This window comes from Onychostruthus taczanowskii, unplaced genomic scaffold (assembly GCF_017590055.1).
Source record: "Onychostruthus taczanowskii isolate IOZ18803 unplaced genomic scaffold, ASM1759005v1 scaffold15, whole genome shotgun sequence".
Lineage (NCBI taxonomy): Eukaryota > Metazoa > Chordata > Aves > Passeriformes > Passeridae > Onychostruthus > Onychostruthus taczanowskii.
Genome location: NW_024498685.1, coordinates 9,372,932 through 9,400,897, shown reverse-complemented (window position 1 = coordinate 9,400,897; position 27,966 = coordinate 9,372,932). Strand labels below are relative to the sequence as shown.

Below are 27,966 nucleotides of genomic sequence, written 5' to 3'. Positions count from 1 at the left end.
CTTCATGACATTTGCTGTAACAGAACTGAACATGACCTAAACCCTTATGATTTATGGTTATAGACAAGAAGAAAAGGCATTGGCCAGGCGTCAAAAATTAATCAATATTCTAAACTATTAATATCACAAGAATTCTGCAGAATTGTTTAAAGGTCTAGGGGGAAAAAAAACAGAACAAAAAACCCCACATCCTCAAGCCTAATACACTGAGTAAGAGCTCCAAGAACAGTTTCTCTAGAGATACAGAGAAAAAAATTCTTCAAATTAAAATTTATTGCAGTACATGCATTTTGCTCTTTTTACCCTGTGTAGAGGCAAACTGGGATATACTGTGGGTGCAATTTGCCACCAATCAGCCATAATGACATCCCTGGCCCTAAGGCTCAATGCCCTTTGGGACGCCCCTCTAATTTGTCTGACACTGTCTACATGGTTTTTTTTTTACCCAGACCTTGCCCAGCTCACTGATAAGGTCTACATTTTCTTACCTAAAAAGATATGAAGGATAGTCTGATTATCCTATTCTAGCACTTCCCAAAAAATATTAAGCACGATAATACAACATTTCTAACAAAAGTTACACAAAATTCTTCACAAACTTTCCAAGTCAGTTACAGAATAATCACCCTAATTGTTTCTACTGATACAACCCCTCATTCATTCAGTCACATACTGAAGTCATGATCAGCCAGTGGCCTGTGCTTCAAACCAGCGTGGCTTTGGTAAGGTGGGTGGGAAAGAACTGATTTTTCAGATGATGTGTCCTTATAAAAATGCCTCAGGCACTGGTAATATTAAAAAGGAAGCAGAAGCAGCACGTGCCACCACAGCAAGGCAATAACCTCTGTTCTGAATTCCAATTTTTTGTCAAAATTCAAATAAATTCATCCTTCATCTTATTCACACTACATTAATGGACTAAAACATTAATCTCCAGAATGTACATTCTCATTCAGACTTCTTGACAGCCTTGGAAATTGAGATGCATCAGAGGAGTTTATCTGACTTGGAGCTCTCCAATCTTACCTTCTTCTGAAGAACATTAACTTTGCGTTCCTTCACCTCCAGCATGTCCTTGAGGTCATGGATCTCTCCTGCTTGAGTCCCCTTCTCCTCTGCCATCTCCTGGATCTGCTTTGTCTTCTTGTTCAGCATGGTCTCCTTCTCTTCCAGACGCAACCGCAGCGCATCCACCTGGATTCAGAAATGCAGAACAAACTTTGTCTAGCACAAGGAGAGAAACTTCAGGGAAGTTAAACTACACTTTCACAGGGGAAATATTACAAATAGATTCAGAAATTGAACACCCCTTTCTTTAAGAATTCAACATACAAAAGATTGGGATAAAACAGTTATCATAAGTGATAGAAGACTAAATACTGAAAATAATCAACTGTGTTATTCCCAACAATATGTGAAAAATGCACCTTCTTGGAAAATCTCAAATCATACTTCTCATATAACTCAGGCTTGTATCCCACAATACTAAAATTTTTTCCTCAAAGCAGAAGCCAACACAATGTGTTGTGGAGAAGTTCACTTGCATGCAAAGAAACTGACCCCTTTATTTGAAACCTTACTAATAATCAGAGAACATTGACTCCTTGTACCAGACAGTCACTTTATATTCTGGGTTTTGATCACAGTAGTAGCTGAGCCTGAAAGTAATGAAAGCAGAACTCTTTGTAGCCACTGCATATCACAACTGGAAAGAGGTTACCTTAGGATGGCTAAGAATATTTTGGCTTAAAAAGCAAAGTAATTGCTTAAATAGAATGTGTTTTCCACAGCATGCAGTTTTATATTAAAGGTAAAATTAAACTTAAGTGACACAGTACAGGATATTGTGGGTGCAAGTTGGACACACAAACACACTTAGAGCTCCCATGGCCTGAGTGAATTTAGAAACACACTCTGGGAACTCTGTGGTGACCTCAAACTTCAAAACTGCATGTTGAGCATCTTTTGCTTTTCCTTCTGCATTTCTCTTCCATATGTGAAACACAGCTCACAAGACAAAGGAAATGGGAGAAGGAATCAGAGCTACCTGAATATAAATTCAATGAGAAGAGTAAGGTCACCACAGAGCACAGACTAATCTCAAAGACTATTGTGGAATACGAAATCCAACACCACCAACCTGCTCATGATACCTAAAGAAAGCCACTGACCCCTATCCACTCAGCATTCAGACCGAGCTCAAATCTGCCAGCTTGGCTGCTAATCTTATTTGACAGTATCAGATTTGGTTCCTGTTAGCTGAATCCATTACAGGACATCAGTCACACAGAGTAAACAGGCTGATCAATGAATTTCTTGGTCCTTCTGCACAGCCCAGACTAGCAGAGACATGAAGTGAGAGGATGACAACCACTGAACAACCCCAGCTGGGGTAAGAATTTAGGAATTGACTCTGTTTATGGTATTTAGTAAGAATTTAGGAATTTACTCTGTTTATGGTATTTAGTGCAACATTTAGTTTTTACACGTTATTCTAATTCCATTTTATTTTGTGTTGCTAATGGAAAAGTTGTCTCTGAGGCTCTGCATTTCCAGTGTTCCACCCACAAAACCCTTTGGTGTTTTGTCTGCCTCCTCTCACACAGAGCAGTAAGAACTTTCCCTCTTTTCCAGGGAAAGAGCTGCCCTGCTCTCCCCTTCAGCACTGCAATCCTGCTGCCACCTCTGTGTCTGGAGCCTTCTCACTTACACATACGTTATTAAAATCACATTCCTGACTTCTCACCCAACAAGTGGGACATATAGTGTGATCTCCAGGGATATCAGAGTACCAAGTGTTACCCAAATCTGATTGATAGGATGGATAGTGTTTGCAATGAAAGGTTTAGCAGGTGGATCACGCTTAGTCTTCTTTTTTAAAACATACAGTTCTATAGATTGATTAGGTATGTTCTTCCCTGGGAATCTTTGATATTAAAGCTAAGAGTCACTTTCATTAATTCTTCAAGGGAAACAGATAATCTCCCACACAAGAAAATAGACATACTCTCAACAGTTGTGCTGCAAAATATTTGAGACAGTCCAGATGTCTACAGCACAGCATTAAGTGAAAAGAGAACATCTGCAAATAGAAATTTATCCACAGAATGCTTTCCATTTTCTGATTGATTATTCTCTTTGAACTCTATATTAGCTTATGGTTTGGGGTAAATTGCATTCCTGGTTTTATTTGTGTGAGGTCCTTGCCTAGGAAACCAAAGAAAACACTTTCAAAAGTATTTTCAAAGGCTGGCAGGACACACAATCATCACCTTAGCACTATTCCTGGCAGAACACTGCACTTGTTTATCCATGTCAGCTCAGTTTATGCATGGCATCCTCCCACAGTGACAAGAATTGAGGTCTGTGGGAGACAGATGATGCCAACTTCAACAGAGTCAGCTCAGGATTTTCCCAGTACACGGAAGCAATCAGGCAAACACTACTGAGGGGCTGACGCCCCTTCTCCTGAATTCTGTGTCCTGGATGGTTTTGTCTTAACTCTGTGTTACCCCAACTGCTTTCCCAGTAATGGACTGCCATGCCTTTAATTATGCATGGCAGGTAAAACCTTGCAGTGCAGCTCAGGCAGCCCTTCCTGTCACAAGGGGCTCGTTCACAGAGTGAATTCTTCATGAACATTGAGCTCCCAGTGGTCCAGACAACTTAGATTACACAACGATGCCATGGAGCAGAGGGGCACACCCCTGGCTTTGTGCAGAGGGTGTTTAGCTCCTGCCAGGGTTACAAACTCAGTGCAGGACAGATGTGCTGCTCTCCCAAGGCCTGCTCAGGTCAGAAGTCGGTTCATCTGCTCTTCCACAAGTGTCACTGTGATATTTTCTGAAAAATCCTCTTCACCGGGATTTCTTCGCCTGGGAAGCTGAGAAGCCTCAGAGAGGAATGTAAATGATAATAATCTGATTGCTTCACCTTGTGTTTTGCTGCTTTGGAATGTGGTAGGTGATTGTTTGATTGGTTCCATGAGAGTTGTTTTATCTTAATGACCAATCACCATCAGCTGTGTTGGACTCTGAGTCATGAGTTTTTATTATTCATTCTTATAAAGCCTTCTGATGTATCCTTTCTCTATTCTTTTAGTATAGTTTTAGTATAGCATTCTTTTAATATAATATATTATCATAATATAATCAATCAACCTTCTGAGAACATGGAGTCAGATTCATCTCTTCCCTCGTCCTGGGACCCTCACAAACATCACACACAAGCTCTAGCACAAGGCATTAAACACCTGAACACAGTGAACTCAGTTCTGTGAGCTCACCTCAATGTCTGCAGGTGCCAGCATTGGGTGCTCAGGTAGCTGGTGCTGATAAGTGTTGTGAGAAACACCCAGCTCCCATCTGGACATTCCTCACTAAATGTAATCCACTCCTCTGTCTCTGATTTGGCAGAATCTACTGCAGTTTCAAAATGCCAGTAGAGAAAAATCCTCAGGAAATTTTATGCTCTAAGGAGACATTCAAACCAAATAAAAACTTCCACATGATTAGATTCATTTTTCTACTGAATATTAATCTGAATTTACCATAGGAACAGACCAATTACATAACCATGCCAGCTTGGGCAGTATACAAAAATAAAGGAGAATATTCTCACTGGTTAATGCAACTTTCCACTGAAGCCACAGAACTTCTGGCACTGATCTAAGCTGAAGGCCTCACTGGGTGAAAACTTTATATGGATAAAGCCTTAATTCCAATATAAATACTGACTTATTTTTTGTTTTGTTTACAAAGTGACTCTACAATTTTAGAGCTATTTTTAATGGTTTCTACACCAACTGAAAAGTTGACCACAATATCCTCTCCACCCAATAGCCCTCAAGATAAACACCCCACAAACAGCTCAGTGTTGTTTGTAGTTCTAGTGTGGCAGGTGGCAAATCCATTTTTGAGATATTATATCAACACTTTTCCTGACCTGTGAGCAGGTTCTTTAACAGAAGACTAAATAAGAGGTAGATGCTTACAGAGGTATACTCTTTTCTTTAAACGTGTTTATTTAAATACAATTTAAAAAAACTGATCCCCTGTGAAGATGTCTGACAATGTGTGTCAGAAACTGCAGCTCTCTTCCTCCTCACACTCTCTCTAGGTGTCTTGAGAGAAGCTAATTGTGTTTTATTGACCAGTGCTGTCAAGAATTGAGGCCAAGCAGGATCTCACATTCCTACCTCATTCCCAAAGAAAACCCTTGTATGGAAACATATCCCTTCCTTTAAAAAAACCAAATCATCGGATGCAGTGACAAACATCTCAACACTGTATGTTCTCAGCATGTTTCAATCCTATACTTTAGAGGATCACCTGTGAATAAAAAAAAAGCTAATTCTGTGATAATTTAATTATTTTCTGATAAGAACTCCAACAAGGGTGAAAAAGATGAGATTATCTTTCAAAAAGTAAAAATACTTCTTGGAAGGAGGATTCCAGTTTGGTTTTGTGGTGCTGCATGACAACTTCATTTGGAAGGAAGCAGCCAATGAAGAACAAATATACTCAATGATTATTTAGTAATATTACAAGTTAGAGAGCAGAATAATTTTCTGTATTAAAGTACTTTGGTCTTTAGGTAAAATAAAGTCAAGATGTTCTGAATAACTGTGAAGAGTATCTATCAATGGTATATAACCAAGTCTTCTTGGTTTTAAATACTCTGTTTCAATTCTGGACTTTAATTGAATAAATATGTTTATCTACCATAACAGCTGAAAATATGACCCTCTACTGAAGTCTTTTAGCTTGTTAATAAAGTAAATTTGTTCAATAACTTCACCTCTCATGGGTAGAAAAATACTACTAATTATTACTTGGAAGTGAGAAATGTGTTTCTAGTTTTGTAGGTTTGTCACAGTACTGCACATTTAACATATCTATATTCTTTTCAATCACTACAATGGATCAAAGCCTGCATTTTACCTTTGAAAATGTTTATTTACCTAACACCTGCTTTCAATGATATTTTGAATTTTAAATACTTCTTTTAAACAGACATGTACTAATCTAGGGTACACTCACAAACTAGCAAAAAGGAATGAACAAATTTAACAGGAGGTTTATGATTGGAAACTGGAACACTTTCCCAGTTATACCCACTAGTGCAATCTCAACCTCTACATAAATCTGAGAATAATCAGAAAAGCCATCCTGGAACATCCAAAAATATTTACGATGCAACTTCATTACTGCATGTCAACAAGGCCATGAGCACCCACAGATTCACCAATTTTGGCTAAAGAAAAGCTAAATTAGGGCAAAAAGTTCAGAGCAATTCTCTTATGCTCTTGTAATATGGAACCTTCCACCAGTGTCACCCACAAAGTTCCTGCATGCTTTTTTTCTCAGCTCCTTTGGCTTTGACTCCCAGCTGTAACAACACAAAGTTTTTGATGCATCACTGCCATCTTTTGGACTTCCACTAACACTACAATTTTCCAATCCAGGGACTGAAGTGCTGTCTGCACACAATATTTCATGCTTGTTTTTCAAGAATGTCCAGAAGCAACTCATTTATGTTGCATTCATTATCTGTTTGATGTTCAGATATGCACCTGGGCCTTATGTAATATGGGAATTTATTAAGCATGTGTCATCAAAACACAGTTCAGAAAATATTTTTCCTTTACCTTGGAATATGCGTCATAAACCATGAAAATCCATATTTTAGGGTGTAAGCAAAGCAAGAGCTCCTGAACATTCTGATAGTAATGGTGGAGCCTCTGCAGAGTGTTTGCTATTGGAATCATCTTCCTTTTTTCTTCTCTCCTCTAGCTACAAGGTCACTGCAAATAAATCCTCCCAGCTCAGACATTGCAACTTCTAATTCAGCCAAGCACTTATGCACACATATTTGCCTTCAGATCAATCCCCTGGCCTAGAGAATCAAACATATAACCAAAATGTTTGATTATATGCTCAGAAAATGCTCAGAACACGCAGCTCTGGATGGCTATGGCATTGTACAACCTAAGAACAGAAGAGATCATGGGTTTTCTCTCTTTCTCTGTGCACACTCAGCAAGTAGAGAATCGCCCACTTCACCTCTGTCTGCAGGATGGCAGCTCTTTGCTCTTTAGCTGTAAGAGACTCTTTGAGAACTTCGATGTGCTGCTTGCTGTCAGAGAACTGATTGGTGAGGGTCTCCAGCTTGGTCTGCAGGGCCAGCAGCTCGGTGTCCTTGCGCGACAGCTCCTGTTTCACCTGGCCAATCTGCAGAACACAGGAAGGACGGGCAAAGCGAGAAATAATTTATGCCTTCCTTACAAAAACCACTATAAAGACACGTAGCTATCAACCAACAGTATGATACTCTGAAATTATCCCACAGAACTATGAAGCCTTCAGTTATACTGAGTGAAAGGCTGGCAAAAATTTGTGTCATGAGCAAAGGATACAAGGAAAAAGAGAAGGGAGCAATGTCATCAATTTTTCAAGGGAGGTTCTTTTCAATAGTGGCAGTCTGTTGTTATTCATCTTCCAAACCCAGACACGTAACAGGGACAAGGTTTTAATGAAGATGAAGCAGAACTGTAATGACAATTGTAAAGCACCCCTAGCCTGTAATATCAGAGCACATGAGACACCCACAGGGCTCTCAGCAGCACAATGTTTGCTTTGAAATGTCAAATTAGTAAGTTGCCCTCCAGTTCCTCACCTACCAATCCAGCCTCATGCCTACAGAGCATGGGAAGACACCTTTACTCTTCCCAACATTTACAAAAGCAGCATTTTATTCTATGAAACACACTTTAGTTTGTGGAAGCTTCTAAAAACAGATGCAAATATTCATCAAGACAACATGAAAACTGTTTGTGGAATTGCATTTTGTTGAGAGCGATTTCCTAAATTTTATGTAGTGAATTAGATCAGTACAAAAATGCAAATTTATTTTAACAAATGTGTGTTGGATTTTTATTAAGAAAAAAAACAAAACCAAAAAACAGTAAATGCCAAAAAAACCCCCCAAAACACTGATGTTATCTAAAATCTTAATTTAAGTGAATTCATCACTCAGGATAATTTTCATTAAGTCTGAGAAAAAAATTAATAAAATATGACAGAGAAGTCTAAATGTAGTTTTAAGTCCAAGTTTGCAACTAACTTTCTGGTTTGCTTCCTATCTCACAGAATAGCAATATTTTACTGCTATGTATTACATAGCACAGGTGGATGTATTTCTAAAAACTTAACAGCCTTTCTTAACTTGAACAATTCTACAATTCTGTTTGTGACACTAAAAAAATCCCTTAGCTGGATGTATTTCTAAAAACTTAACAGCCTTTCTTAACTTGAACAATTCTGTTTGTGACACTAAAAAATCCCTTAGTCCCAAAAGTACATTGTCCAGTGCTTCAAAGCAGAAATTAAAGGACATCACAAGATAAAAAAATTGTCCAAGTCACTGTCCATGTTTGGAAACATGGCACATGAACAAAATAATAGTATAGTTTATAATTTCTTTTTTAAGTTTTTGATTGGAATAAATGCACATACTTGTAGAAATAACTGAGAAAAAAGAAGCTTGGGTAAATGCAAATTTAAATTGACAACACTGTTTCAAAAATGGGAAAAGGAATTAAGGGAAGAAAACTCTTTACCAAAGAGTATTAAACTAATATTAAAGTATGTAACCCAGGACTCCTGTGTTCCAGTGTGAAACAGTGTACATGACAGAATGGGGAAGAAGGACATGCATCTCAAAAAACCTCTCAAACCCATTTTATTAAATAGAACACTGAGAAGGTATATAAGAATTTAAGAACCACTCAATAGTTTGTTGTTCACTTAATTCAAACCTGTTAGGTTGGGGTTTTTTTTTTCCATATTTTACTAAAAGCAAATATGCCCAGAGGATGATTCTGCCACCTACTGCAATTCACCTCAGGGACACTGATGTCTGCACTATTTCTGCTGTCAGCCACCAGTTGCACAACACTGCCAGGCACAGAACAACTTCTGCAAAGAGCTGAATTATTTACTGGTTATCTTTTCCAGAGGATCTAAACAAAAAAGCCTCCTTAAAAAATCTCAGATGACACAAACTTTTTCAATTAGTAAGTAGCCTGAATCATAGTAAAACTTTCTCAAAAAGACAGATTGTTTTTGGGCACATCTCAGAGGAGACCTTTACCACATTTCATTAGGTGAAGATTCCCAAGTAGCACTGTGAGATTCTTGTCTCTGGACAAAATTCTTGTCTCCCATTTCAGAGCTGCAAGCCCACCCTGCCAATGTGCCAAAGCTCTTTAGTAAGAATGCAGCACACACCATCCACATTTGCAAGAGAAGAAAAACCAGCATCAAGTGCTCACATCTCTCTTCTTGATGAGAAACCATATTCACTCTTTTGAGTGAAACTCCACAGCAAAGGAATAACCTAAATTCATGCTGCTAAAATTGAGCAATCAGTCTTAAAAGCGTTCAGCATCCAGATTTCATTATTTTTTTTGTGAAACAGTGTTAAGAGGGTTCAACAGAAGTTTTCAAATTAGTTTTTTTTTTACTAGGAAATCTCTTTGAAAGTCTGTCCCCAAAATGGGTGCTGAATGCTTTTGAAAATCTGCTTCAGTAGAGAAGAGTAGGTTATTGCTCAAACAGCTCATACCATTAAAAAATAGCAACAAAACAAATGCAGATGTTCAGCTGGAGAGTGATGTTATTTATGGACACCAAAACCATGTGAACAAGAAGGTAGCTACAAGGCTGAGCAGGCTGTTAGTTCTACTTGTTATATCAAGCCATGAAGAAGGTAGGAGAAGAAAGCCAGAGGAGCTAGCAAGCCCCAGTGAATGGCCACTGCACACAAAAGAGAGATCTTACTGCAGAGACCTCGGTCTGGAGACCAGCCACTCTTTTTTTCAGGTCCTCCCCTTGAGCCTCTTTGGCATTTAGCTCTTCCTTCAGTTGCTCTACCTGTCACGACATTGTTATGCTTTTAAATATTTATTATTTGTCAGCTTCTAGTCAGCCTGTTTCAGTCCAACTGATTGAAAGTGACAAAGAACTGAACAGAAGGATCAACACTGGCCACTCATTTTCTCTTCCATTCTTCAGTACGTCCTCTCCAAATTACACATCTGTGTAATTTCATATAGGCTGCCTGACAAGAATTTGATTATGAAACAGAAGATATACAGTTATGGTTATGTTTACATATGTCAAGTATGTGGCACTTATCCCAAGGGTTTTGAAACTGCAGTTCATAAGGAAATTACGACAGGAAAAAGGACATACTTCAGCTTCAGAAAAATAATGTTAATTGTCAAGCTACAGCCACAAATTACTTATACAATACAACGCTGAAAAAACAAAATGCTGTGCAATTACAGAACAAGGTAGGACAGCAAGATGTGAGGATCAGAGATGGCCATGAGTCATGAGCAAACAGATACCAAAAGGGAACAAAATTTTCTGCAAGAAAATAAGTGAGTAGACCAGGAGACAGAAGAGAAATCAAGTATCTGAGCAGATCTATAGATCCACAGAGGGAGAGGACAAGGGGAAATTGAAGAGTTGCTAACAATGAAAGAAGGAAAGAAAGAAGAAAAGATGAAAGTAAGTGGTGCTCTAATCTCCTCCCCAATTCCTAATTTGAACAAGGCGCCCTTCAGTTCCTAGAAGCAACCCAGTGGGATAAAGAGCAAAAGTAAGCACAGACGTGGTTATCTCGAGGTGTTTCAGTGAACTGGTGTGAGGCAGGAGGAAGGAACCCACACTTAGGTTATAAAACCATGTATCTACTCCGGGGCAAGTAACACTGCTTTCTCAAAAACATTTGGCCCAGCATTCTTTTTTTGACCAATATTTTCAAGAGGACAAATGCAGTGGGTTACAATTGTTCAGGACCTAGTAGAGGAATTTTCAACCTCTGTTCAGGGTTTGTATACTGCTTGCAGAAAGTACACATAAGCTAATTAAGAAAGAGAGGACTGCTCACAATATACTTAAATTTACTGTACAAGAGTGCCTGAACCTTCACTAAAGAATGTTAGGACCCACTAAAAGACTGAGAAACAAAGAATGGGTTGACTTTTGCCTACAGACAGTTAAATAGCCAGTGTCTGTCTTCACACCTGAGGACCAACATCTCTCACTGCTGTACTTGTCCTGTATTCCAAACAAGAGAAATTAATGCCAGCACCACCACCGTCGTAGACTCTGCTCTCATGCTGACTCCACTGCTGGAAGGACAGTGTAATGGAAAGCCATTTTCATGACAGTTCACCCTCTTCTCAACTTTTACATAATGGAAAGGCCAAACAGTTGTACAACAGCTGCAAAAAGAAATATTATCCTTTTTCCAACAAACTACCTTTGGAAAGACATCGGACCAAATAAAACCTGAACCAATAATGGATTGGAAAAGGAAAAGGAAAAGGAAAAGGAAAAGGAAAAGGAAAAGGAAAAGATCAGGTGTGACAATAAAAGGAAAACTTGGGCCACTGATCTTACTGAAACACCATTAAAATACTTTCAAATTCGAATTTAAAATTTTCTTACATATTTTTAAGTTATTTTAGTGTCTTCATGACAGGTACTAAATCAATTCTGTTTCCCGGCATTTGACTGGGAACCCAGACCATACCTCCTAACTAAAGCATGCACATTTCTCTGCTCTGTTCACTCAGCTGAGTTTTGTTAAAACTGTCCCTTGTTTTCTCACTACCTTGTTTTTCATGAATTTGGAATGGCTACGGTACACCTCCATTTGCTTCATCTCCTCCTCACGCTCCTCGGTGCTCAGGGCTCCGTTTGACTTCAGCATCTGAATCTCCTCCTCCAAATCCCGGAGGCCACGCTCCATGGAAGAAATTTTTGAATCCTGAAAGTGATGAGAGGAGATGGGTGAAGACACACAGTTAGGTGATTTGTTAACATGCTGTTGTAGCAAAACAAAAGGAGATACGTGTCCAATAAATTGCCTGCCCTTGAAATTTACTTAGGAAGTTCTTGGAGAAATCAGTGTTCAACTCTTCACATATGAGACCTCAGGTACTCATTTTTCAATTTAGTTTTTACCTTTCAAGGAAAGCAAAAGTATAGTACTGAAAGAAAATATAGCTCAGGGCAGAAACAAGGAGTAGGATGAAATAAATAAATAAATAAATAAAGGATCATGAGGAAATGTTGCCTTTTCAAAGAGAAATTTAATTCTAATTGAATGGACAGCAAAATGTGACTGCAAGAATGGCAAGAAATTGGGTTTGTGTCACTAGTTAATTTAACTGGGGTCACAAATGGGGAACAGCAAAGCACCGTAAGCAAGGAAAATGTGCAAGGATCTATTCTTGATTGGATAAAGCAATAAAGGATTCTGGCTCATATGTACAAGGTATAAAAGATTTCAGTGGGTTAAAAATAGCCATGTGGGAAAACAAAGAAGTCAATCTATCACTACTACCCTCATACTTTTACAGGATGATCAGAGGTATTCATTCAGTGTACCTGGTTTGCTCTTTCTTTACAAGTCTTTGTGTTAGGAACAGCAAGAAGAGATTCACACAACACACAGAGCTCCACGCACACTGATGATCATGGATATGTATTCAGGAACTATGATCTCTTAAAGCGGTCTATTTTTTATTTCATTTCCACAAAATAGTTAGTCTTTCCTGAAAGACAGACCTATACTACAAACTTTCATAAACAAAATCTTACTTTTTCTTTGTATGATAAGCAAAGCACAGCTAAACAAAAAGCTGATTTTTTTATATAGGTTTTCATTCATGAGATGAGATTTTTTAAGAGCTCATTATGAACATCTAACTGGATTTCCTGCTTAATGTTTGATACTTAAGTTAAAATTTATAAAGTGGATTTTTGCAGCAAAAAAATTAGAGGTAGTAAGGTGAAATGATATGTTGAAATTGACAGTATTTAGTTCCACTGCTCACGTCACTTCCCAGAAATGTCCCTGTGTTTCTCTTTTGACATCAAAGGCACTTAATGTTAGATGGTCAACTAGTTTTCATTACTATGGACCACAAAAATGACTAATAAAAGAGTGACAGCAAATGAAAGATGGGATATAAATAAGGAAAACACTGATATAGAATAGAAAAGGTTACAGGAGAAAAAAGGAAGGAAAATAAAATAAAAAAGAGGGATGCAAAATGGAAAAGAACAGCTTGCAAAGACAGTTTCCAATTTTTTAACTCTATTTGTCCAAGCCCTGTCTAATGTACTTTATGAGCAATACAATATGAAATATGATTGCATAAAGCTGTGTAAAGCACACACTTGATGATGGCTCCTGAGCTCTTGGCCAACTGCCATCAGTCCATTAAGTACTTACACTAATGGCTTAAGAATTCAATCACAAATTCATCTAGAAAAGTTAGGTTTATGATGGCACACAGACATATTTCTGGCTATATGACCCATTCTTTAAGTGGGTGTTGAGTTTGCTAACTTTGCTAATACACAGAATGCAGAGCAGTACTTCAAATGTTGATAACATAAAAAGAAAAGAACCCACATCATAAAATCCCACAAATCTTTCATATTAACCTATCATTCCCATTCTTCTAATATAATGAACTTTTGGTTAACTGTAAGAAATCTGTATCAGCTGCTGCAGGCAGACAGAAGACAAGTTTCTACTGTGTCTGTCTCTTCAGTGATCAACAGTAACAAATAAAATAATAATAGATAATAAAACAGTATAAAAATGTACTTATTTTAAATTACAAAACTGACAGAAGCATATGGTATTTGGTAGAGTCACCTTTCACACTTTCCAGAGAACAAATTCTACTGCTGCCCATACACAACAATGACTCACCTTCATCTCAATAACAGTTTGGAGAGCCTTTGTCTTGGCCGTGTCGGGAGCGTTCTCAAATCGCCGATGGATTTCCTGTACCAGCAGAAATGGAAGCAGGAGTTAGACTAATGGCAGGGCCCCAGTACAAACATAATTACTAGAAGCTTCTCTTTCTAATACAAAGCATAACTCAATGCTGCTTTCTGATGTTGCCAGTCCACGCATTTTATCATTTCTCACATCACAGAAAGGATTGCCAAAAATTCATTCAACAGAATCCCAGTAAAAAAAGGCACAGCACAAACTGCACCTCTGACTACCCTCTTACTCAACAAAAACTTGAAATGACAGCTGGGTCTACTACAAAGCTCCATCATCTGCCTGTTAAACTGATCTGAACTCTTGATAGTTTCTCATGGAGACATACACATAATGCACTTGACCAGAGGTTTACTGAAAACAGCAACACTGTGGTTTCTATTTCAACAAGTTATAAGGTGAGCTGCTGTTAACTCTCTTTTTCCAGCATTTTTTACCCCAGAGTGGCAACATTTAACTGTACAGGATGAAAAATCTTTCTCAAGGCTCTTGGCCTTGAGCACAGCTGAAAATACATGACTGTACAGCCCATTGCTCTAGAAGCTCAGGGGAGGATACAAAGTCCACGTGATATTTCTGTTGATGTAAATTCACAGAAATATCACGCATCAAACTGCTTGCTAAGGGATAAAATTACAGAAAGCTGAAACAACTTGTTCTAGCATATAAAGCTGGGGTTTCAAGCCAACACATGGAAAAAAAGGAGCAACAATATAGGAACTATTAACATTCTTTCACTCTTTGCCTTCAAACAGTATTGTCCTTACAGTACACTCTCATGTTAACTGCAGGATTGTGAATTCTGTTAGAATGTTAATCTTACATGCCAGAAAAATACTTTGGTGCCCACAGAGCACAAACTGTGATGCCAGTTAATCTAACAATTAATCTGACAATGAACTGTGTTATATGCCCCCACACACAGTTTATCCATCCACTCCCCTCAAACACCTGAAAGACAAATCCCAAGAGCCATCCACAAATTGGTATTTTCAACAGACATTGCGAAGAGTTAAAATTTTGTATGGCAGTCATCCATGCAACTAGCTGCAGAAGATTAATTATTTGAATGAAAAAGGTAGAGTTGTACAGTGCTTTTAAAAAATATTGAGAACACTGCTTGTAAGAGTGTGAAGTTCCCACACAGCTCTGAAGTGAGCAAGATTGAAATGTGCTGTGACATGACAAGGGCCACAAGAATCCTACAAAAGTTTGGCATAAGACCATTTGCATAAGTTGATGCCCGTGAATTGGAATAACAAGAGAATCCAAGAGAAGGTTTTCTCTGGTTTTAAATATTATATTTTTGTGTTTTCTGAGAAGCTGTTTTTACAAGTGTGTTTGCAGTGTACATTGTTATTCTCTGAAATTAAAAAAAAGCCTCCTGAAAAAATAAACCTGAAAACTCTTCTAAATATATTTGTTTCTCCTAGAGCCAACAGAAAACTTGAGAGCCTTTGCACAATTGCTACTGGCACCATACAGACCAGAGTGGAGCAATACCATTATTATTCTACTTACCTGTACCTACATTCCCAAAATGGATTTACTCAAAGAAATTAAAAGAAACTCTTGTGAGCTTTTAGCAAGTGAGAAAACAAAGGATAAAAAGGTCAAAAATTAACATGCCATAAATCTATTTTGGACACCGCATTATTTTTATTTTAGTAGGTAACAGGTAATTGTGCAGAGGCACTGTTTCTGACCTGAGAATATAAAATCAGCTACTGCTATGGAAATGGGATAGGTGGAATACACAGGTGGAGAACTGCATGTCTGTAAAGGGATGCTGATACAACAGTGTCTGCTTCCACCATTGCTCAGTGTTTTCCCAAAGAGAAAATTCTTCTGAGCTCCTTCTTGAGAAATGCCTGCATCTCCTCTGTGTGAAGTGATGCTCTGCACTTCAGCAAAGGAAATGTCCTACTTCTATTGCCTTAAGTAATTCCACTGTGATTTGGATGACATAACCTGCTGAAAAATAACACCTCCCAGCTCCTGACTGCACAGGAAGGGCTTAATTTTGGCAACATGCCTGTGATCCTGAAGAGCCTGGAAAAAAAAGCGAGAGGCAGACGGAGCCTCTCTGGAACACAGACTGAAGAGCGGCTGCTGAAGGAAAGCAGCACACAGATCCCCTTCTTAATTAGGAAATACAGGCTGCATCCACATGGCAGAATGGAAAAATACTAATGTATCATATCTCTGATGTGTTCAGATTCTGTTGTGGACACACACCCCATAGATGGATGAAAATTAAGATCTGAACCTGTGAAACGAGATTTGGCACAATAGTTAAAAACACACAAATATCAGAATCAGAAAAACTGAAACCCAGTCCTTCATTCCTTGCAAGTTATCCATTCTGATAAAGAAATACAGGATTTTTCCTTCACTTTCACACATTAAGAACTTTCTTATGTAACTGCTATTGTTTCCTAACAAGTTAGTAAAATTTAGCATCTCTGCACCTTTGAGTGCACATTAAATTATTATCACAGGAGGTGGCTCATATAAAGCTCTTTTATGTTTTGATTGCTTTCATATGTTAACTTACTCCTTCATTTAAAAGTAATAGCAAAAAGGAAAAACAAAATTATGGTGCAAATTAATTGCAACTCTAAAGTACATTCACAGGCAACAAAATTCCAAAATGGGTTGTTCTATCCAAAAAAATCTTTAAGATTCAATAACTAGAAACTGAAGGCTAGAAATAGTCAGAAGTTCTAAACAAGATGGGCACCTTCTCCAGAGTTGGGGTTTATATTTCATCTTCATTTTTAATTAAGAATATCTACCTTTCTTTTGAAGAAAACCTGCCACAGAAAAAGACATGAACTAAAGGTGTGTATTGTAATGACATCTGCCAAGTAGTCCTGCAAGGCAGCACAGTGCCCTTATGAGGAACAATACTTTAATTTTCTGGTCAGCATAATTACATAGAACAGCTGATAAAACACACTGAGAACAATGAATATATAAAGAATAGGTGGGATAAAGTGATTTGAACACACCATAAATAGTTATAAAGTCCACGGGGTTTTTTTGAAAATAATTCAAAATTAGAGAATATAGTTTAGAATTGAAGGAGTCCTCAATATTATCACTGTGAATTATACACAAGTGCACAATAATGATGATTGAATTTAATCCAAATATTCTCCTCTTTCACAACCTGGCCATTGTTATTCCCTCAGTTGCTCCTATGTCTGATTTTGCACAGGATTTAGAACAAATGTGAAGGTGCACTTTCAAACAGCCATGTTTTTATAATGGGGGAAGGTATGTGCTTAAAAATACAGCAGCTTATCTCTCAGTAGCCACGAGACAAGCTGTTTCCAAAGCCATAAAGGATGTGTCTTCCATCTCCTGCCAAACTTGCATTATCAGGCAGCCCATTCCACAGACAGTAACAAAAGCATGCCACTTTATACATTAATTTTTTTTAATCGTTAAAAAACATGATGTGTAATTAAAAGCATAGTCATGATTCTGGTTCTGTTTTTTTTTTTTTTTAAATCTTAACTGTACTATCCATATCTTTGAGTAATCAATTATGATATCCTGTGCTGGATCTTTGCATCATTCATTGGACTGGAGAGTTTTGACTAAAAACTGGTTTTATTCTCCAACCTCATCCTCCAGAACTTACTAAATTAATTTTCTATCTTTTATATTTAAAGTTTATCTCTCAGATGGCTTTCCTGCTTACCTAGATTTTAGCAACCTAGTTCCCCTTAATTACAATAAAATGCAAATGTTACAACAGAATGAAAATATCAGGAACATCCATCAGCTCAGTATTAATGATGACTTAATTCAAAAATTTATTTAGTAGCTATAGAAGATAAAATAGGTCTTTAGTTGTGTAGAAGGACAAATCACACCTGACTAACCTGATTTTCTTCTACCTGTCTGTGTGACCAAGCGGGGGACAATGGGTGTTCCATGTCCCAAGGCCTCCAAACGTACCTGGAGGCAAATTAGTGAGCCACAGGCTGGGGAAGTGGTTCACAAAGCAGGTGGCAAATGAGCTGGGCTGTCAGGCTCAAAGCCTGCTGCTGATGAGCACTGAGGGGTCCGTGGGCAGCAGCTTCCCCTGACCGTCCCCAGTGCCTTCAGGAGTGATCTGAACAACAGGACAGCACACCCAGCAGCTTAGAGATCTATGGAATTTGGGGAAGATGTGAATTGGATCAAGCTATGTGGAAAAAACCCCCAAACCAGCCCAGGTGGGCTGAGTGAGAGTGAGCAAGAGTGCAGAAGCAGGAGGTGGGAAGCAGGCGTTTCCTGCGTGCAGCCCTGGTGAGACCACTGCTGGAGCACTCTGCCCAGTTTTGGGCTCCCCAGTACAAGAAAGGCACTGAAAATTTGAACAGTCTGACAGATGCAAGGGGAGAGAGTGAGAGAAAAGTTTGTTCAGCAGAAAAGAGAAGGCTTGTATCACGGCCAGGGGCTGTGTACAAATCCCCAGCAGGACGGGACTGCGAGGAACGTGCCTTGAGCTCGTTCATTTTCCAGCATCACTCTCATTACATGGTTATGACAATGGGAAGATGCCAGCAGCTCACATCCCAGGCAGCAGACCAAGAACTTAATGTTACAACTTACTTTTTAAGTTTTTTGACCAATCACACAAAGCAAAAGCATACTGACAGTAGTTCCATCCAACCACTATAAGCACACGTCCCTTCGGTTAAAACAATGCTTGCTTATTTTGAATACAATACCTGCTTGTAAGCCTTCAGAGCTCCATTATTAAGCTTAGAACTTCCTAATATCTTGCTAGATATACTTTTCTGCAGCTTAGGGAGTTATTTTAGACAAGTGTTAATACACAGACCATTGTTCCATTTGTCCTTACTTTTCTACTTTTTACATAATTTTTCTGCTGACTTATTTCATGGATACTGCTTAGCACTAATCACAGTTCTGCTGTCTCTGAGGCTTGCCTTTCATAGCTTTCCCAAAACCCTCTGATTTTATGGATTCCCACAGCTTGGGGAGAAACTTGATGTCTCCTAGAACTAACTGGAGGCTGTAGAGATGATGGAAACAAAAGTCTTTGCAGAAGTGGAAGGATGATAGGCAACAGGCAGAATTTTCAGCACTGAAAATTTAGACCTGCTAATATGGAAAAGATTTTACCAGGAGAACAACCAAATGCTGGAGCAGGTGCCCAGAGAGGATGTGGAATCCCCCGCCGCTTGAAATTGCTGGTTTGAGCAGAAGGTTGCATGAAATAACCTGTGGGAGAGCCCTTTAATCTGCATGACTCATTTATATAAATATCTTTACTACCTGGTGCCAGAAAGTGACTGGATAGTGCCACAATTGTTTAGTTTCAGGATTTTTTTATGCCTTTTTTTTTTTAAAACAAAAGTGCTCCATACCAGTAATTTTAATTTCTATTTCAGCAAGATGTAAAAATGAACTGAAAAAAGAACATGTAAGGGTCCTGTAGAATTTATTTCACTGCTATTAGAGTTTTTGCTACTAAAATTATATAGTTATACAAGTCTGGAAGCAGTAATCATGGCAGTTCCTTCGGAAATTATTTCTGCATTTTTCCACTTGTCATTTCCTGCATTTGCAAACCCAATCAACATAATTCCCTGAAAAAAACAAAGTGACTGCATTCATAAAGAGCATAACTTTGAAAGATGTGCTGGCAATTGCACACACACTGATAATGGAGGGTGCCAGTTGCTTTGAAGCTCAGCTACCCCTGGCTAAAGAAACTCATCTCTGTTTTGCAATTGTATTAATCCATTGAGACGATTATTTCTAAATCCAATTAAAACCTCAGATATTAGGACACTTAAGTTTGTTAACTAAGGCATCACCTAAAGTGAAAATTAAAGCACAGCTTCCTGCTCATCTCAGTATTTCAATCAGCAGGAAACAAAAGCAAAATCCCTCAAAACTTTGGAATTAGAGTAAAAGCAAGGTAAGATGAGAACTAATTCAAACTATCCAATTAGCTGTAAGTAGCAAGTCATTGTGTTGAAATCTGACTACAGAAGTGTGAAGTCAAAAGCTGAAGAAAAGTCAATTAAAAATTAAAACCTTAATCTTGTAGAACTTCATTTACATGTGTGCTATTATTAATTTTTTTCGCTTTCCTCTTATTTAAGGCGCAAAAGCACTCATTTTGTACTTAAATTAGCTTCCAACTTCTTCATGGTATTTTTAGGTTTTTGTCCTTCCACTACAAAGTTTGACATTCGTGGAAACAAACTTCCACAAATCTCACTCCTACTGAAAAAAGGTGCAGGATAATGTGACCATCTCCAAGGAAAGCATACCTAAGATGTAATTTGTAAACAAAGCAAATCATGTAACATGTAATGACAAAGAAAATCTAATATAACAAAACATCAAAAGACATTGAAGTTTAAGCATTTTAAACCCTTAATCCCCAGACAGATTTATGCATTGTTTCACATAGTTTTAAAAATCCTATGTGAAAGGTATAGAAGTGCTAAAATGAAACAGTAAGAAATCCTCCTGTATGTTGAAGAATAGCCTATTCATATAGAAAAAAAATTGTTTTGAAGTAAGTACAAGAATTAAATAATTTACCCCACCCATGCTAGAAAAAGCATATGAAGAAACCTAGTGAAATTCTATTAATTATATTTCACTTTGATGAGACCATAGTTATAAGAAAGAAAAAAATATCCTGACAGATGACTGGAGTTCTGCTTTTTTTCCATTTACTTAATACCCACACATTATTTAACTCCTGTACAAAAATCAGAAATCTGCCATGCTAGAATAAGGTGTTTCAAATTTTTTTGTCATCTGGAAAAACAGAAAACAAATACATTATTTTCCAACCTAATTTGTCAACTTTTGAAGAATTATGAAGCTACCAACCTCTGCACTGAGGAAAGCTGAAAATAAATTCATATATGTTTGAGTATTTTTAATTGTCATACAGACAATTAAATATTCCAAATTGAATATTCCAAACTAAAATGGTATTTAAAAAATTTAAATGCATAAAAAATACATTATGCATGCATTCAAGTTGCAGTAGCCCGTTTTCTCCAATTTTGACCTACAAAACCTCTGTATGTTTTAAAACTACCTGCAGACCAAACAAGCAATAAAGACATAAAATAGTAAGACTATTAAAGACATAATTATTTAAATTATCTTGATTGAAATCACTTCTCCCTTTGCCATTTGCTTCTAAAAGGTCAAAAGCATAAAGCAGCAATAAAAAGCAGAAACTTCATTTTTTTTACCTCATCAGAAAGATATCCCCTAGTATGATGGTATTAAGAGTTCCAGTTACTGAATCTATCTACGCCTGCAAAACAAAACTCCCTTGAAGTATCTTATTTATGTTGCAAAATCTTGGCATGGGACAAAAGTGTTTTTTTGAGTTAACTCTAATTGCTCCAATTAAAATTTCTAAATCCTCCTCTGAGCCTGGAGCAGAAAAGGGTAAGAATTTTAACACACCCATGGAAAAAGAATTTGTTTGCAAAACTTTGTCACAGCTCATTAAAATCCAGTCGGACAAGGGAACCAAGCTCTCTGCACTGGGCACGGCTCAGCAGGGCTCTGCTGGGACATTCGGATGCCACATCCCTCCTTTCTCACTGAGCTCCTTGCTGCTGATCTCTGGCCAGGACAGGATCAGGTTTGGCTAATCTGAGTTTAAATACAGCTGTGTGATAGCTTGGCGTGCCTGCCTGCTGCTCTGCCACACCTCTGCCCGCTGGGAGACAGAGAAAGGAGCGCTCCCGGACACTGAGCGCTAATTCCTGGGAGAGAGCGGGCAGCTTGACTCCAAACAGACACAGAGGGGTCAGTCCTTGCAATAAAGCCATCCTAGGTAACTGTGATGCAGCTCACAAGCAGTACTTTGTGGGGTTCCATTTCAACAAGCACTCAAAAAAGGAGAGAAATAATAGCTTTTTCTGCCACAGTCTCTTTCCTTAAGCTCATTGTGGATGAGTGCCCTCATGAGCCACCCATTTCAATGCCTGTTTTACATACAAAACCTCCTTTATTTGTTAAGCACTCCATCCCTAACTCCCTCATTCAGTTTTGTACTCAGCTGGCATAAAAATCCATCTTGTTTGAATGGGCCCAATTACTAAAAAAAATAAAATATTCAAGTCAAAACTGTCATTTACTACCAAATAGTTTCTGGACACAAAGTATAAAGCTCCTGTCAGTTCTTCCCTCATTCCACACTCCTGTAACATGGAAGCTTTAACTCTAGAACTGCCTTCTGAAGGAAAAAACCTTCAGGATAAACAGTATTCTTTCTGTTTCCAAATAAATGCTTGTAGTCAGCCATCTATACTTACAGTCCTTGTTGAACTGTCCTTACAAATCTGAGTCTGCCCATAGTACTCCAAGCGTTTGGAACAACAGGTGTGGATGCTGTCACATCATATTCTGCCCTAAATTGCACTGATATTTGGGCTATTAATCTGTGTAATTGAGAAAAATCCATTTCCAATCAGTGCCTCTAGCACTCTGGGGAGTGGGAAGCAGGGGGACTGTCAAAAAGAACACAGCAAGCTTGGTTATCCTTGGAGCTATGGACCACCACAGATAATTCTGCAACAGGCAAGTCTGGAACTTAAAGGCAGCAGTTAATTCAGCTTGGGAGCTATTCTGGAAGCTGCAGTCCAGCTGCTGGATTTCATCAAGTATTTCTTCCTGGTATGAAAATAATTTTGTTTTTGAAGGTTAAGTCTGGATACCAACAACAATAATTATCACAAAGACTGAAGCAGGGGTATTCAAAATAGCAGCCATCTTTTAATAAGCTATGAAGCTTAAGCTTGTTTTCCAGGGTAGAGGAATGCGATGCAGCCACACTGTTGTCTGCTGAAGTCAGGGCATTCTGATGTTCAATGAGACATTTAATTATTTGTGTTAATGAGAGAATGTCCTCTGTATCAGTTGCTGAATACATCCTATGCTGGATATAGTAACTTTCCCACAGACTTGGATGAATAATGTCTTGAGATCTTCAGAAGTCAGGGCAATTGGGAAAAGCCCAAGAGACTGAAACTGCTTATGGAGATACTTCTCAGCAGCTGTTGGAGAATCCATTTTATAATCTGGATTTGGGCGACTGAGACAGTGCCCTGGGAGGTGATCAAAAATATCTGATGTCTTTTATATGAGGAACAATTAAGCAGCACTGGATTTTTCAGACTGGAAAAAGGGATAACTCGGAATGGATATAACAGCCTAAAATGGTGAATGGCACACAGTTATAATCTTACCAGAGCCACAACTCCGACCTATCTTAGAATTTATTTTCCTTAAGAAATTAATGCAATCTTTCATACAATAACAGCAATGGAAAAGCTGAAGAAATCAATTAATTCTCAAGGTTTAATTTTCAAGGTCATACTGCTGGCCACTGTAACTGCACTGCCTGCCTGAAAAACTGTCTGGTGAACTTGAGTCTCAACATCACACTTGGAATTACATGTAGGTTTCGAAGTCAGAAAACTGAGGGATATCTTTCTGCTTCAAAATGTAAATCTTGACTATTATTTCCAGCAAATATTCTATCAGAAATCTGATCTATTAGAAACATTATTAGAAATAATCTATGAGAAACCCTTGCAGAGTCAGAAACAGTACTAGTAGATTCTGACATCTCAGAACTTCTTTTGCTAAGATGGTCAAGAGTGCTACTAAAATTTTCTGCTGTGTTAGGACATGAAATAGAAACTGACCTTCCACACTCTTAAGAATCCCTTTGAGATACTAAAGCTCCCTTTAACAGCAGTATTTAAAGAAGAGTTTAGCATGCCTTTCCAGATACTGGGAATGCTAGATATAGAACCATCAAGAAAGTAGCTTCATTTCTTCAAAGCAGCTCAAAAATCCCATCATTAGTATCTGGAGCAGCAAAGGGCTAAAATAACCTACAACTATGGAAATACAGATGGACATAACAGAAGGCCAGCTGAGGAGGGTGACACACTTAACAGGTGACACACCTAACAGGTGACACACCTAACAGGTGACACACCTAACAGGTGACAACTTCCAAGTGTGAAACATGGACAGCAGCTGTGCACCACATCCTGCAGACCATCTGGGTGCTCAGGCAGTCAGATGCAGTCAGCTGCAAGTTCCTCTGATTATCTCCATCCTGGCAGAGCCCCAGGCATGAGATTTGAGTTTGATGCAGGTAAGTCTGAGGTCACTTAGCTCAGCCTTGCTCAGAGCTCAAGGACACACAGATACAAACAAAACCATTCCTGTTGTCACCCAGTTCCATAAGGAGATAATATGGCACCAGATTTTTGAGCTACAAGGGTGCTCAGCTTCACAGCTGGATCCCACATCATATCCATGGTTTGTGCTACAAATTACATTATGCCCAGCTTACACTTCTCAATGAATCAGGGCTGGGTAAGCAGCAAGGAGTAATTAATTTTAAAACATTTGATAAATCACATTTTCAAGTCAGTAGGCCATCTCTACCTCCTCTAGGAAGTCTTTTACCAAAAAGACTAGCATTTAAATGACTGATGATTTCCAAATATGTGTGAATGAAACAAGAATTCTTATCTTGCAACATCTACTCATCTTCAGCAGGAACAAACGTAACCACATTCCTCAAAAATTGCACAGCTCCTGCCAGCTTTTCATTTATGTTGCTGGACTTAGAGCAGAAACAAATGGAAGCCATTTGAGGCTCTTCCTGAAATAGTTACAAGAATTGGAACAGAATTATCATTGGTTGCTAAATAAAGGAAAAACTGTGGTGCAGAAACTCTGGAATCATATTATCTTCACTCCAGACACTCAAGAGATTACTGCTCTAAAAAAATAAATCTGGCCTAAATCTGGCTCAGAAATGCAATGGGCTCCAGCTTTCTTATATAAATGCCTGCAAGAGCACAAGCACTATGGGTCAGGTCCTGGAAACATATGAATAGAGGTATTTTATGTGTGGCATACACTCATCTCAAAAAACTCTTCCAGGCTTTGCTTTCTTGACTTCTTAGAGATAGGCCTTAAATCTTGTATATCCACAGAGCTTCCCAAAAAATGCTGAACCATGAGATAGATACCAATGTGCAGAACAGGTCATTAGAGTCATACACGTGGTACATATGGGCAGCTATCAATTCATGCCTTCAGTCGACAGATGAAAAATAATCTCTAGACAGAATCTTAGCACTAGTGAATCCATATATACACATATTTATCTGTGCAGCTATACAATCCATGCTGAATTACCAGCCTTTTGGAAGTTAATATTCGATTACTTATGAGGCTGCTCGATAACAGGAAAACGCATTTAATAATATCAAAAAACGTAACGACACTGACTACACAATAACTCATTTTCTTTCACTTATTTTCCTTTGTTTTAGTAAAATATTTGTATTCTACATAGACTATATTTTGTTATAATTAGTTTTAAATTATTAACAGTGAAGAATGTCTGCCACTGTACTCTTTTAAGGTACAATACAGACAAACGAGAGTTTTTTCTCTGTTTAGAAGGACGGTGAGAAGGTCCACTGTACTCTTTTAAGGTACAATACAGACAAACAAGAGTTTTTCTCTTTTCAGAAGGATGGTGACAAGGCGTTACACCTATGTGTGCAGCAGTGCCCCTTTAAGAAATCTCTTTTTCGGCTGTGCATCCAGGGCAGCTAATAGTTTTATCAAATACCCTTCACAGCAAGATGACTGTTTCCATGGAAACTGTTGAGCAATCATCCATTACTCTTGCAAAGATTTCTTTCTCTGCTCTCACCTAAACACAGGTAGCTACTTTCTCTCTAACTACAATAGAGCAGAAGAATTCATTTTATGGGCTTTAGGACAATTCACCTCCAGAGATTCCTAGGAAGACTACAGGCAAAGTGGGGCCCAGAGCACAAAACCCCAAAAGGTACATGCAAGGAAGCCATAAAGAAGTTTTAAAATGTGCACAAATCGAATCTAATGTAAATTACAGCTTATAGAGAGGATGGAAGATTGTGTCCTTGCAACTGTGAAATGGACAAGAGACAGAGAGGAGTTTAAGACTGGAGATGACTTTGATCACTCACCTCTCTCAGCATGTTGTTTTCTTTTTCCTTCTGTTCAAGAAGGCTCTCCAAGTGGTGCACGTGCATCTCTGCCTCAGCCAACCGTCGTGTCCGCTCGTGGTCTTCCTCAGTGGCTTTTGCTGACAGCCCTTTACTCTGCAGCATCTCCAGCAGCTTTTTGATGGACTCATCACGTGCATTTAAGGTCTGTTTCTGTGTCTCAATACGCAGTTCCATCTCCTCCAAGGTTTTCCGTAGCAGGAACAGCTCCTTGGCCTGGCGCTCGTGCTCCGCGTGCAGCCGCTGGAAGTTCTCCTCTGTCAGCTCTGCCACGAAGGGCTCGCTGCTCCTGCTGCTGCTGTCCTGCTGGAACAGCTGGTTCAGGTCCCGCTGGATCCGCAGCTCGTCTTGGAGAGCCTGGATAGTCATCTGCATATGCTGAAAGAACAAACAGATTAAATCAGAGGATTCCCTCCACTGGAGAAATAAAGGAAAGAGTATGAGCCACATCAGACCTCCTGAACTACCAACCAAGAGGAAACCACCATGGTAACAGACCAACAATGAGTTTTTGAAAGCAAAATTGAGGTGGAACTGGGTTATACTACAGAAAGTTCAAGTTACTCCTTCTATGCCTGGCAGAGGTTGCTTAACACTTAGAAGACTCTTGCTTGAGTGACTCTTCCACTTGCATCAACTTGAGAGTGACCGATTCAAACAGGAAAATGTCAGCAGCTTTCAGCAACTTGTGTCAGTCCCCTTCCAAAAGTTCACCTCCCCTATAGAACAATTATGCAAAAGAAAACCCAGAATTACTATGGAATTACTATCTTGGCAAAGCAGAGGGGCACAGTGCTATTAGAATTTACATATCACCCACAAAATGTAACCACCTGTGAAGGCTCCCAAGCTCTTCAGCAGTAACTCTACACCTAGCACAGATCTCCCATTTGACTTAGAGAATACACTTCAGCTTGCAATGAAGAAACACAACTATAGAAAACTGGATAAATGCTGCACAGGGAAAGGGTCACACTGTAAAATGTAATGCATGAGGATTTTAGCACAGAAGAGAAGTTACCACCTCACGAACAGGAATGTGAAGTCAATCAAATGATCAGCAGTAATTTGTTTTTGTGCAAGACAATAAATCCTCTCTCAATGACTGAATACAGTGGGTTAATATAATGGGACAATACAGGAGAAGCACAGTTTGCCCACACAAAAATGTCTTTGTTTATACTTTGATAAATATCTTTTCTCTTCTCTGCAAGACAGAAGTATCAAGCCAATAACAGAGGAGTACAAACACTGCACCAAGATTTGATTACCAGGAATGAGATGCACACTGAGTGATACATCTCTTCTCCCTTAAGTGAGGCAGACATGCTTACAATTTAGTCTGAGTGTGAATAAGTGGGATGCACTAATCCCTGGGGTCTACATTTATATTTAAAAAATCAAGTGTCTCATATACAGCTATTACAGTATTCACTAAAGTACTAGAATAAATTATATTCTATGATCAAGCTTGATGCAGACACACAGTGGTGAGGTCTAAAATGTAAAGACGGTGCGAAATTAATGCTTTCTATAAATCCAAGTACATAATTTTACTCAAGTATTTGTAAAAGGAGAAACTATGAAGATTGGCTTTAAGCATTACTCCAAGACTATGTTTATCACAATTCTTATGTAAAATGCCTTGAAGATGGTAAAAAGCTGTCTGGACATGGCCCTGGGCAACAGGATCTAAGTGGCCTTGCTTGAGCCAAGGGGTTGGACCAGCTGACCTCCCAGCAACCTCAAGCACACTGTGATTCTATGAAAAAACAGCAGATAGCATTTATAGCAGAGTTACTTACCTTTAATCTGTTTTAGAAACACAAAGGGTTCTTTTGGTTGTACAGAATAGTGCACAAAGGCAGTCCAAACCCATTTTCTTTGCAGAAGTCAGTATTTTAGACCAAGTGCTTTCCCTCCATTTGTGCTCTGGCCTAAGAGCAGCTTTTCACAACCAAAGCTGCTG

At 38.6% G+C, this 27,966-nt stretch overlaps 1 protein-coding gene across 6 annotated transcripts in view; it reads right to left on the bottom strand.

Moving 5' to 3' along the window:
- Positions 1 to 27,966, bottom strand: part of ERC1 (ELKS/RAB6-interacting/CAST family member 1) — a 270,885-nt gene that overhangs the window by 194,523 nt on the left and 48,396 nt on the right. For all 6 annotated transcript variants that reach the window (XM_041398556.1, XM_041398557.1, XM_041398558.1 and 3 more), the window contains exons 2-7: positions 25,959 to 26,375; positions 13,807 to 13,881; positions 11,689 to 11,844; positions 9,852 to 9,935; positions 7,065 to 7,232; positions 1,027 to 1,194 (exon numbers count right to left, since the gene is read on the bottom strand). In XM_041398556.1, the coding sequence (XP_041254490.1) occupies positions 1,027 to 1,194; positions 7,065 to 7,232; positions 9,852 to 9,935; positions 11,689 to 11,844; positions 13,807 to 13,881; positions 25,959 to 26,375 (1,068 nt within the window). The remainder of the gene's footprint in view (positions 1 to 1,026; positions 1,195 to 7,064; positions 7,233 to 9,851; positions 9,936 to 11,688; positions 11,845 to 13,806; positions 13,882 to 25,958; positions 26,376 to 27,966) is intronic.